Here is a 12,877-nt window from a genome sequence, read left to right as displayed (position 1 = left end):
CATTTATTTGCGGTTATGAATTCATGTTGTTTGAGTACCTGGTGCTACTGTACTACATGAATAGAAAGTAACTCTTACTCATTTTGCAGATCATTATTAAAGGTAATCTTTAAACATGAGTAAATGTTAGTATGGCCTATAGAATGAAGTAAAAAATTGTAAAAGCTTATTAATAAATTAATGTCATTAGAATAATTAAGCAGAATGAATTAATGTGTTAAGGACATCATCCACATTGTTTCTTTTTACTGTTACAGTACGATAATTATTTTTGGTTTTAATTTTTTGGAAAGCAAGTGTATGTACCATCCTTGAGAATAGCATGTGAATTTGTCATGAGCCTAGTTCATTTAATGAAAGGCAGTGACTGTGAAACTTATGTGGAGTCCCATTCTGCTCCATCAATAGAAACAAGCCAAGGTCAGGGTCAGGAATCCGAGCTCTACTTGGAGGCTGTCTAACCACTCTTCTCTTGGCAGCTGAGACAGGAGGTGGTGGCCTGCATGCGCCGGGACACCACCCTCGAGACAGCCCTCAACTCCAAAGCCTACAAACGGAGCAAGCGGCAGACTCTGCGAGAAGCACGCATGACTGAGAAGCTGGAGAAGCAGCAGAAGATTGAGCAGGAGCGAAAGCGCCGGCAGAAACACCAGGTCTTTAGATTTTGGGCTTTCCTCGCCCTTTCTTGCACAGAAATGTCCAGTGGGGCCATTAGACACGGTCAGAGCAACTGCAAACAGGGTGCCCTTGTGGGTGGTGGGGACATCACAGAACAGAAAGATTTCTCGGGGTTTACGTAGCCCAGCCACATCATTTTATAGACAGAGACACTTAGACTAAGACAGATAAGTGATAAATGGGTGACCTGCCCAAGGTTACAACTGGTCAGTAGTGGGATGAGATTTAGGAGTCAACTTCCTTAAATGGCTGTCAAGTATTGTCACCTGAGGCTGTGGTAACAAAAAACCCAAAGACTGCATGGCTTATAAACAACATGAATTTATTTGTCATAGTTCTGAACGCTGGAAGTCCAAGATTAGCATGGCAGAATGGTAAGGTTCTGGTGAGGGCCCTCTTCCAGGTGGCAAACTGACAAATTTTGTCTGCAGGTGGAAGGAAGAGAGGAAAAAAGTCCTCCAAATCCCTGTATAAGGGGACTAATCCCATTCATAAGGGGCCCTCTTCCTAATACCGTATCTTCTGAGGTTAGGATTCTAGCAGGTGAATTTGGACGGGGCACAGACTATAACACATGTCAAATGGAAAGGTGCTAATGAGTGGGCATGGGTGGGTTTGCTAGAGCAAAAGCCTGGAAGAAACAGCTTGGAAAAAGAAAGACTAGGAAGTTATCTTTATCACAAATACGAGTCTGGTTTCCTGGACTCTTTAAAGTGACCAGTTGGAAGTTTCACAGGACAAATATTTAAAAACATTCCTTTTAGGGGGAGTTAGAAATATTTTTATGTAGGATTTGATTCAGGGTGATTTTCTTAGAAATTTCATTTGTTTTTTTGTGCTTAAGTTAGTCTTAGTTTCCTTCTGAAAATAGTAGTGGATTTTAGTGTAAACAGGGTACGCGTTTCTGCTTCTTTATTTAAAAAGTGAATGCAGCTTAATGTATGGCAATGTTAGCTTTGTATAAAGTTACTTTGCATCACAGTTCTGAAGTAATTAAATAAGAGTAGAAGAAACATTACTTTTTGGAGGGGGGGGGGTGCCAGGGATCAAACTCAGGACCTTGCGCTTGCAAGGCAGGCGGCGGCACCACTGAGCTAAATCCCCAGCCCAAAACATTACTTTTATAACTTGAAATACCTGAGACCCTCAGGATTATTTTAGGGTGACCAGGGACTTTATGTTTTGTCATTGCCATTTTCTGAGTCTCCCTCGGCCTTTGATCTTTCCATTCTCAAGCAGCCGTGCCCTCCAAGTGGAGGTGGCTTCTCTTGCATAGTGCTGCGACATCCTAGATGTGGGAGAGCCTCCTTCCCACGATCCCCTAGCCCGCATCTCATCCACAGAGGCACACGAGGAAGCCCATTCCAAAAAGAGTCTAGTCTTTGAATTGCATCACTTAGATACTGAGAGTCACCTTGGCCTACGTTGATACCTCATAAAACAGTGAAAAATGGATCTTAAGTCTCCCTTTTCTTCTTTGTCAATCAATTCTTTAGGAATACCTGAATAGTATTTTGCAACATGCAAAAGATTTTAAGGAATACCATCGATCCGTGGCTGGGAAGATCCAGAAACTTTCCAAAGCAGTGGCAACCTGGCATGCCAATACTGAAAGGGAGCAGAAGAAGGAGACAGAGCGGATTGAGAAGGAGAGAATGCGGAGACTAATGGTAAGAGCCCACTGCAGAAGGCCGAGAAGGCCCTCAGCTCACATCCCTCTGTACTGAGAATGTGAAATAGGGCAGGAAGAGGGGAAAATGAAAGCTGTGTATCAGACCTCTTAATATGTTTCTTTGAATGTGCGGAGAATAGTATCAGGACCATTTTCTCTTTCCTTGACAATGCATGCCACAAATTCAGGGCCACTCCTGATGAATATAGTATTTCTGTGTCCTGTCATACCATTGCTGTACAGATGGTGGCTTCTTGAAAACAGGCAGGTGCTGTACTTTGCAGAGGATTGATAAAAAGATCTCGAAGAATGGCAAATTCAGATATTTTTAAAATATGACCTCTTAGAGATTAATGTCCAAGTTATTTTGAGTAAATAATTAGTGTGTGTTTGATTCTAACAGGGCCTAAGAGTTTTTGTTTGTTTGTTTCTTACAGTACTAGGGATGAAACCCAGGGCCTTGTGCGTGCTAGGCTCTGAACTACATCCTCAACCCTTTTTAAAAAATTTTATTTTCAGGGCTGGAGATTTAGCTCAGTGGTGCCTTGCCTGCCTTGCAAGTTTGATCTCCTTGCCTGCCTGAGTTCCATCCCCAGTACCCAGAAAAAAAAATATTTATTATTTTCAGACAGGGTCTTGCTAATCCTTGGCTGGGATTATAGGTGTGTGTCACTGCCTCTTAATATTCTGTTCTGATTTTTGGTCTTTTTGGTGCTGGGATTGAACCTAAGGCTTTGCATATGCCAGGCAAGTGCTTTATTGCTGAGCTCCATCCTCAACCCGTGGTTCTCTTCTTTTGAAACCTCTGGTGCTTATCTTTTTTGTTAAATGGTGGAAATTACGCTTTAATGTTGTAAAAGTGATTTTAGGTTGATTTTGAAATGTGCTTTTTTATGGTAGCTGTGTTATTCTTAAGGGCTATTGTTGGATTGTTACATTTGCACAGTTAGGTTTTAGTGGATGTATAAAACACAGAAGGGCTAGGTTTATATCACTTGCCTGAGTATTTGGTTTTATTGACCATTTGTTTTTTAAATTGGCCAAAACACACAGTAGATTTTAGAAAACAGTAGGCAATTTGTAATGATGAGAGTAGGAGACCTGTAGACGGATATGGGACATAATGGCTGAGTGGGTGAAGATAAAGTCTCAGTCTGTAATTATGTCCTTAGAAAATTCTAAGTGACTCTGTCTTCCTTGCATTATAATTAGCATTTTACTTTTATTATTATTATTTTTTATTCTAGAGAGTAAGAAGCATTTTTTAAAAGGCTCTGGTTCCAGATATTCTTAAATCTCACCATTTTAACCTGGTTCTCTCTCCATTTTTGGGAGGGAGAGAACTGTCCACGAGATTTCTCACTAGTGAGGGAGGAGACCATTTTATAGTAATCGGAACCGTCAGCAGCTACATTTGTCTGATTCAACTGAAGTGAAACTATATTAGAACTTCAGTAACAGATTGGTTTAACACTAATGATTAGGCATTTGCAAATCATTAATTTTTGCAATTAAATGATGGAATATACAGATAATAGAGAAACTGAAGGGTTTTTTTTTTTTATCACTCTTTCTTCAAGTGAGATCAACCAGAACCAAAAGCAATTAGAGTTATAATAGCATTTGAGGTTCACGCTCATTCATGGGGCAGACAGCAGCCAGACTGAGTGATGAAGTCCCTGTCACTCGGCACACGCTGGAGTGACACCCGACAACTGAAGGCCCTGCGTTTTCTTGCGATGGAATTGCCTCTTAAAGATTTTGCAGCATGCACCTTTTATCCACGCATCACATGAGAAAAATATTTTGGAATGTCCTTTTAGTGGATGAATAAAAAAAGATTTTTCTTAAAATGGCTCAGAGTACATCACAGTTTTCTTCTGTTTAAGCTCATAATGTTTGTTGCTTAATGAGAGGTGCAGCTGGAAATGATTGCCTCTGTTTTATTAGTCAGCAGTATTAGACTTCAGGTGCTAAATAATGTGTCTCCAGCCCTCTAGGCCTGAAACTCAGGGCAGGTCCCTGAGAGGATCCCCCTCAACTTGACCTTTCCTATCAACCACATGTGTCTAATGCTAAAAAGAGAAAAGGGAAATGTTTCTAAGTAGAAGAAATTATTTCGTAAAAACATTCTCAGTTCCTTGTCCTACTGAAATATTGATGAGTGAAAGGATATGTTTTATTTGGAATTTGCTCCAGACAGTCTAATTTGGGCCTGGGGCAGGAGTTGGCAGAAGGGCAGTAATGCATCAGCACTCACCATGAGTTCATTTTCATTGCTTGATGTTGCTTATTTATGAGTGATTGTACCATTCTCTTTATTTTAGATTATACAGCATTTAAAATTTTCTGAAATACAGTTTAATGTTAAAAATAAGCTTCAGAGGTGTGATTGTCATATTTGAAGTTTTTTTTGTTTTGTGGGGTTTTTTTGGTACCAGGGATCGAACTTAGGACCTTGCGCTTACAAGGCAGGTGCAGTGCCACTGAGCTAAATCCCTAGCCCATATTTGAAGCTTTAAAGCAGTTCAAGAAATGAAGAACCAAGAGCTGCCTCAAGTGTGGGCCTTTGTGCTCTCACTCTGCCAGGAACCCTAGGGTCCCCAGTGGCAGTGTTGCACTTGTTTGTTTGCTCAGTCCCAGACTCCCTACAACGGCTTATACATCCTGGTTTGTCTGGTTTGCTCCACTCATCCCCAAACTTCAGACTGTCAAGTGAAGGGAAGAGTGTGCGATGGAGCTGTCTGCAAACGTGTAATGCTTTCATCCTTCTCTTTCTTCCTTAACAGGCTGAAGATGAAGAGGGCTACAGGAAACTGATCGATCAAAAGAAAGACAGGCGTTTAGCCTACCTTTTGCAGCAGACTGACGAGTATGTGGCCAATCTCACCAACTTGGTTTGGGAGCACAAGCAAGCCCAAGCGGCCAAAGAGAAAAAGAAGAGGAGGAGGAGGAAGAAGGTGAGCACTGTCTTGTTGGCAGCTGAGCCTGTGTTGCATAGGCAGAGACTAGTTTAAGTTTTGCACCTTTGTAAGTATTACTTCCTACACTAGTGGAAGGGTTAGATTCCTGAAGCAACAATTGCCTAAATTGGTATGGTATGAAAGTAGACAATGTGTTGGAGAGAAGAGTGTAATAGATAGGAATGTACACAACTGAAGCGATGCAGTCTGTCTTCTCACTGTTTGATACAGTATAATATTTTAAATCAAGTACACACCGTAGGCGAACTGGCCGAAGGCAAAACAAATATTTGGCTAAGTTTAATGACAGTGTGGCAGGGGACTACTGAGCTAAGAAGTGGCGAGGCTATAATTAAGGCAGTGCAGTATACAGGTAGGAATATGCCAAAAGAAGGTATGTAAAATAGTTTGGGGATACTTGTGGAACAAATTTTAGTCTGTTTGGACTGATGGTGTTGACAAATTGTTTATTCAGTTCATTTGCCCTGGGGTTGCAGTAAGGTAAATGTACATATAGATAAGGGTTTGAGATAGTTACAGAAAAAATACTCCTATGTGAAATATATCGTAATTATCATGAGAAATACAGGGTAAAATTTGGCATCTCTGCTTTGCAGGTATTATGTGCCAATTCAAGAGTGACTTGTTGAGGATAGATCTCTGTGTACAGATCCTCTTTGAAGCTTATGTAATCCAGTAATGTAGTTCTTGGCTGGTAGTCAGCCTTCTATATCTGCAGGGTAGATTCAACCCACCAAGGGTCGAAAATAATTTAGAAAAAAACTCCTCATTTATATTGAGAATGTAGACCTTTTTCTTTCCATTATTTCCTAAACAGTACAATATAACAGTGATTTACATAGCATTTGCATTATACAGTTATTCTAAGTAATCTAGAAATGATTTAAAGTCTGTGGGAGGATGTGCATAGTTTATAGGCCAGTGCCAGGCCACTTGATATAGGAAAGTTGAGCATCCTCAGATTTTGTTATCCACAGGGGTCCTAGATATAATCTTCCATGGATACTGTGGAACAAGTTTATTTTGTTTTCATGATAAATTCTGATTAGGCCAGGTACAAACATCAACAGAAAGTCTTCATCAGAATTGCAAAGACAGGTTTGGTGGCATTTAATCAGTTATTCTCTACAGTGAATAATTGAACAAAATGTTTTTCAAAAAATAATTAATTTCATGGCTCCTGAATTCTCATACCTGTTTCATAATTAAGGAGGAGGAATAAATTTCTGAGAAGGCACCTTCTTGCACCTGGTTCCTTTCGTGTAAGATAGCTTTCCTTATTGTGAAGATGAAGAGGATGACTCAGGGCTTGGATTTAGACATTTTGCTGGTAAGGAATAGCTCATTTTCTTGTCAGTGTAGGGTTATAGACTTTGCAAAATTCCAGCTCCTGATTTCTGACTTACAAAGACATTTTCAGAAGTAGGGAGGGACTCATGGGCAAACAGATGAAGTTCTGTAACACTCCTTTAGTGGACCCCGTTAAATGGCAGTTCTGGTTTTTCCAAATCTAGGGGTGTATTGGCAGAGGCTGACACTGTTGGTGTATTTGATAGTAAAGTACTTATTCTGTATTTCCTTGGGATTGAATGCTAATGGGCTAGATTTGAGCTTCTATTTTATAATTAATAGATTTCTGCTGTGGTATTTCAGATAGTTGTGTCACCGTAGGCAAAGACAGATAATTGAATGTTGATGATTACGCCTGTTTTTGTATTAATCTGTACAGAGCAGGGACTTTCACGGTGTTTCTCATGGTGGTACCTACTGTACAAGATCGATACGTTGACAAATTCTTCCATGCTTCCATCCTTCCAAATTCTTGCGTTCCAGTTTGCTAATAGCACTTAAATCTTCGTATTTTATACTTTTACTCAACAACTACTAGCTGTACATTTACTATGAGCCTGGGTAGTGTGCCAGAGAGAAAAAGTGAAATACAGCCAGCCATTAATCAGGCATGCGCACAAAGATATAATTACAAAAAGTGATGAATCTTGTGAAGGAAAACTGGGAGTCAAACTGGAAGTAGAGTCCCAGTTCCTGGCAAATGAATAATACTAGCTACCAAAGCGGTGACGATCTGCCTTGTGGAGATCTCTGATTATCTCCTGTTGATCATTTCATATAATCGTTGTGAAGAATTTTTACTTTATCCCCAGCCACTGACCTCCTCCTTCACATTCTCTCAGGATGCCTACCTAGCATTCCAGCATTGTTACCCTTAGTAGCATAAGGAGGAGGGATTGTGTTTCCTTCCTGGACTACTGCCAGGAGAAGTGGGATTTAGAAAGCATCGGGGGAGAAACCAAGGCTCTTCTTAACTCTTCCTGGACCCTGTCTCATTCATTGGGCTTTAAGACTTAGTTCAAAATGAATTACCTAGGTCCAGATGTACCTTTATTCAAGTTCAAAGGAAAGGGATTCTTTGAAAAGCCGATTATTTCACACTGGATTATCTGTAGTTCTTCTCTCCTCCATTAGAGTGAATGATTGACAGTCACTTGTTCCAGCTTCTTTGTGGTGGAAGAGACTTCAGCATCCGTAAACTACAGAGTTCCGTACTCTTCTTTTCAGCAGTCTCCCACAGTATTAAATATTGTGCTGTACCTGTCCACATTTTTAAAAACCAGACATTAGTACTCCTTTATTTTGAGAGGCCCTGCATTACTCAGTGGGTTGATAACCCTGAGCTGGTCATAACACTTAAAAGCCGGTAAGATACACACAGCTCAGAAAACTGTGCCATTAAAGATGAGTAAGGTTGATCTTGAAATTTAATTGAATGAGAATATGGTTTTTTACAATAAAATTTCTCAGTATAACAGAGAAAGCCTTTGTCTTTCTTAGGGAATTTGTTGCGTCCACTGTTGCTTGTGAATAATGGGGTGGGTTTCCCGTAACCTGTCATGACCTTGTTTAATTTTCTCTTCTGCTCTTTAGGGCTTTTCTATGCAAAATATATATATATACATATATATATTTGTTTTGTTTTGTTTTGTTTTCCTGGTACCGGGGATCGAACTCAGGTCCTTGCGCTTGCGAAGCAGGCGGCGGAACCACTGAGCTAAATCCCTGGCCCCATATGCAGTATATATTTATAAACCATTTTGAAGCTTCTCGTTCTCAGCCTGTTTTCCATTGCTGTCCTTGAAGTGGAAGAAAAAGAAGAAAACTGTATGGATCTACTTAAGGGTCAGAAGAGGGATGATTTTTAGAGTATTGAAATAACAAATTATGTGAAACCAATCCCAGAGGTGTTTTAGGATGAATGTGCTGTATTTTGTGCATTTAGTATCACTGTAAGGTGTCTGTTCTCTGCCACGGCTATTCTTTAACATCCACAGGTGACTATGCTATAAAAAGAGGCTTGAGTTGGAAGTATAGGAATATGCAAATAGAATTGAACAGTTCTACATTAGTAAATTGGATCACTGTCCACATCATGTTAGCATATAGTCTTTAAACTGACCACTGGATAAGAAAACTTACGCATACTGATTTACTATTATTATCTTGTTGAATATTTTATTAAAAGATCTATTACATTGTGCTTCAGTCTCTAGGTCCTTTGAGCAAGTGATAGGAAAACTTGCATACCATATAGATTTGTTGTGAGGCTTACATGGGAAAGTTTTTCTATTTAGAACATTCCTTGAAACACATAAGTTTTCAAAAAATATTAGTTATTATGTCAAGCAGTAAAAGTGAAATCATGATTGTTGAAATGTTTTTTAAATAAAGATAAAAACTTTTTTTTACCTTGATTTCATATGCTTTGTGATGTTGAATAAATAGTCACCATTTTGTCCTAATTGAGGATCAACTGAGTATTAGTGGGAAGATGTCTTTTAGGTCCATGACGGATTCTTTGATTATTGGGGCATACAGAAGAAAAAAGAGGATTTTAAAATTTTTGGTAGGCTCTGCTTACTACTGAGTTCAACTCCTACGAAGAGAATTTTCTAAGTCCATGGCCTCTAATTTTGAATGATTTCCGGTGATAATAAGGTATTTCTCATAGTGCTGTAGGGAACATTTTTGCTTATGCTGTGGTTAAGATCTCATGCCAGAGATACCCCTACCTACTGCTTAGAAGTCTAGCCATTTCTGGGGTTTTGCTTCTGGTGCTGCTTGCCATGAAGCCAAAAATAAATATGTAATTCTCCCTTCTGCATCTTTCAGTGGGAGGTATACCAGCAGAACTATGTTCATGTCATTTATTTATGACATTTCTTAAAAATCTATGGTACTAATGGGCATGCTCACAGAATTCAGTAATTCTCTAATAATTCAGTAATGTGCTAGATAGCTCTTAGCTCTTTCATTCCATGTTTTGTTTTTCTAAAAGATCTTTTATTCACTCTCATTCATTTTCATTCTCTCTCTCTCCCTCTCTCCTCTCTCTCATCTCTCTCCTCTCCATCCACTATTATAAGGAAAACTCAGGACTGTTGTGCATTGGAGGGGAATCTTCCTGCCATGATGTATTGTTCAGTATAGTGACAAGAAATGCATTTTCTTAACCTTTTTAGACATCAAAAAAAATCTGAGAAATCTGACTGGGATAGTTTTCAGTAAAAAGAACATCAGATACAAAATCATAATTGTTGAGATATTTGTTTTAAATTTAGGTTACTTGCTGGTTCTTCTCAATTTTTGCATCTCTTATGTTTCCCCCAAAATCATACAGTTTATTGCATCTTTCCCTTGCAAGATTTTCATAGGTGAAAGAAAGGTTCTAAGGCAGTTCTGCACATTTTTTGTAAGACTATTGTAAGACTAAGAGAACACAATGCCACGATGATTAGATTCATTTTATTACTTCATTGTCAAAATGGGCGAAACCAGCAGTTTGGATCAGTCTTGTTTAACTGGATTGACCAGTTACCTGAGTCAAAATGTTCAAATTGGTTTTCTCTTTAAGATACAACCCCAGTAATGTGCAAATGCTTGTTAATTTGATATTCCTAGGCATTTTTCATTGCCTTATCACCTATCTGAATGCTCAAAGGCCCACTTAAATGGCTGTAAAAATAACCCCAAGATTCCTGAAAACTTAGGTTTCCAGTGAAGCAGAATGAGTCCTTAAGATGCCAGCACCATTGAATTTTGCTTCAGCATATTATCATGGTACCTGCTGGGGGATAAAATGCATTTACTTTATAATATAGACTGTAAAACATTTGACATAAAACTCTTTCTTTACAAAATGAGGCTTTTCCTAGCCCGTGTTGTAGTAATCTAAATAAAGTCTGTTTTCTTAAATTCCGTGTATATAGGATTTTTACATTTAGAGATTCCAGTCCTTCTATAGCCCAATTGTTTATTATTTTATATTCTTTCTGTAAGAAAGGTGAGTAGCCTGCACACAGCCTTGTTTATGAACATTCCTAAATAGAGGATTTCAATTGACATTGACCTTGATAACAGGGAACCCAAATTGCCTTTAGCTTGAGTAATTTTTAGTAATGAGTAATTTTTAGTTACCAGTAATTTGTGTAATACAGCTCCCCTTATGTGACTAGCTTAATTATACTCTTCCCTCCCTACATAGGCATAATTAATTCTAAACTTTTTGTAGGTAGGAAAAGCCAGTGCAGAATTTCTTCAGTCTTGATTAATGAATGAACTGCAGTTTCTTGTTTTGGTTTTTTAATCAATGGATGTAAGTTCAGGCATCAGCCAGTCATATTGAGTGTATGTTTGGTATTCCATGATGCAGTTAACTGTGTATGAAAATTCCTCAGGTGGCGGGAAGCACTGCGGCAGCTGTTGCATTAGTACCAGATTATCTCACCAGGTGCTCACCCTGTCCAAAGGTAGCTCAGAAAGTGGCACCCATTGCAACCTCTGGGTTGCAACTGAATAAGGGAGGAGTTTTGGCTTTGAGCTGTTTTCCCTTGCTTTTTGTTTTGAGATACAACATCAGTTTGATGTGAGAACACAGACGTACAAAAGCACATCAAGCAGACATCACCACCAAGCTGAAAGAATCCAAAGCATGATGAGCGAAGTGGCCGTCATCTGCAGTCCAGCCCATTGCCACCTGGTTTCCACCTCTTATAACAGTGTAGCAGAATTGGGCTGAAGAACAGGGTATGTGTGCGAGAGGTCACACTGAACCCCAGTTCAATGACAAATTGTATGTATGTGTTCTTAACTGTTTTAGGACTTTCCAATGTGCAGGCACCTAAATACAATAATGATTCAGTGAATATATGCTAAGCAAAAGACATTGTTTTTGGTGCTTTCATTCATTCTTTCATTTACCAAATATTTACTTAGTAACTTTTAAGTGCTAGACATGCCTATGGAGGTGAAACTGCTGCAAGGAGCTAAAGAAACAGAAATTGCTAACCTTGTAGCCCTGTGAAGTAATTTTCAGACAATGTTATAGCCAGGTTTCTCTCTCTCTCTTTTTTTTTTGAGACATAGTCACACTAAACTGCCCAGGCTGGCCTTGATTTTATGATTCTCCTGACTCAGCCTTCTGAGTAGGTGGGATTACAGGCATGTGCCACCACACCATGAAGACTAGTTATAGCCAGTCTTAATTACAGACATGAAAGAATAGCCCTGGACTGCCATTCTTTCATGTGAAGATTGACAGTTTGGTGTAAATTACATAGAACATTTCATTAACATATTTCAACAGTGATCTCCTGCAGCAGCCCCGGGTCTGTCACTGTCCCTATTTTACAGAGGAGGGGATCTGGACCTAAAGAGAGACAGATTTAAGATCGGGCCAGGGATTTAGCTCAGTGGTTCTGGCGCCTGCCCTGCAAGCACAAGGTCTCAAGTTCAATCTCCAGTACCAAAAAAGATTATACCGTTCAGGTCTCTTATATTCAGTCACAGAGCTGGGAATAACGCTCAGATTGCCTAATTCCAGAAATGAGAGGCTTAAGTCGTTATATAATGCTTTGCTTTTTGAATTCAATATCTAATAGAATAAAAAAATAATTTAGGGGACTTTAATGAAAGGGCCTGATTCTGAGGCAGTTTTTAGATAACACTCTGGCTAGCCTGCAGTATATTTCAGAGGAAACTCTCCTTTAGAAAAGTTTGATTCTCTTCATTTATGGTGCTTCAAGCTTTTTAATGTGCTATTCATTGAAATGGTGATCCAGCTCTACTCGCTAGATATTTGAAATTGGCTTTTTCATTGTCTCATTTGATTTTCTTTGTTGGCCAAATTTGTAGCTTATTTCTGGTTTGTATGGAAAGAACAGTGGGATTAATTGACTTCCTTCCATTAATTGTAAGCATCCCCTGAGTATTGTGCCTGAGAATTCCGAAAGTGGAACCTCTAGTATCTGACAGCGGTGATGGCTTCCCTTCTGAACCGAGGGGTTCTGCCACCATTGGCTATATCCCCGGCCCAGACAACGAGCCTGGTTTGATTCACAGCCATCACTCCTCTTGAGCTTGTAAATATTTTCACTTCAGAGTGGCACAAGCAGAAAATTACATTCTTGGACAGTCACAACCAAATGGAGTATTTTGTTTCCTACTTTTTGGTAGACTCTACATTGTTTTT

The 12,877-nt window shown here is 39.2% G+C and overlaps 1 protein-coding gene across 15 annotated transcripts in view; it reads left to right on the top strand.

Annotated features, from left to right (window-relative positions):
* Smarca2 (SWI/SNF related BAF chromatin remodeling complex subunit ATPase 2) overlaps positions 1-12,877 on the top strand; it is a 226,474-nt gene that overhangs the window by 46,068 nt on the left and 167,529 nt on the right. For all 15 annotated transcript variants that reach the window (XM_087184038.1, XM_087184033.1, XM_087184034.1 and 12 more), the window contains exons 7-9: positions 480-653; positions 2,175-2,348; positions 5,140-5,310. In XM_087184038.1, coding sequence (XP_087040164.1) covers positions 480-653; positions 2,175-2,348; positions 5,140-5,310 — 519 coding nt within the window. The remainder of the gene's footprint in view (positions 1-479; positions 654-2,174; positions 2,349-5,139; positions 5,311-12,877) is intronic.

Source organism: Heterocephalus glaber, unplaced genomic scaffold (genome assembly GCF_053883595.1).
Source record: "Heterocephalus glaber isolate CG9 unplaced genomic scaffold, H.glaber_assembly_v1.0 deba00001481, whole genome shotgun sequence".
Lineage (NCBI taxonomy): Eukaryota > Metazoa > Chordata > Mammalia > Rodentia > Bathyergidae > Heterocephalus > Heterocephalus glaber.
This window is presented reverse-complemented; position numbering and strand designations above follow the sequence as displayed.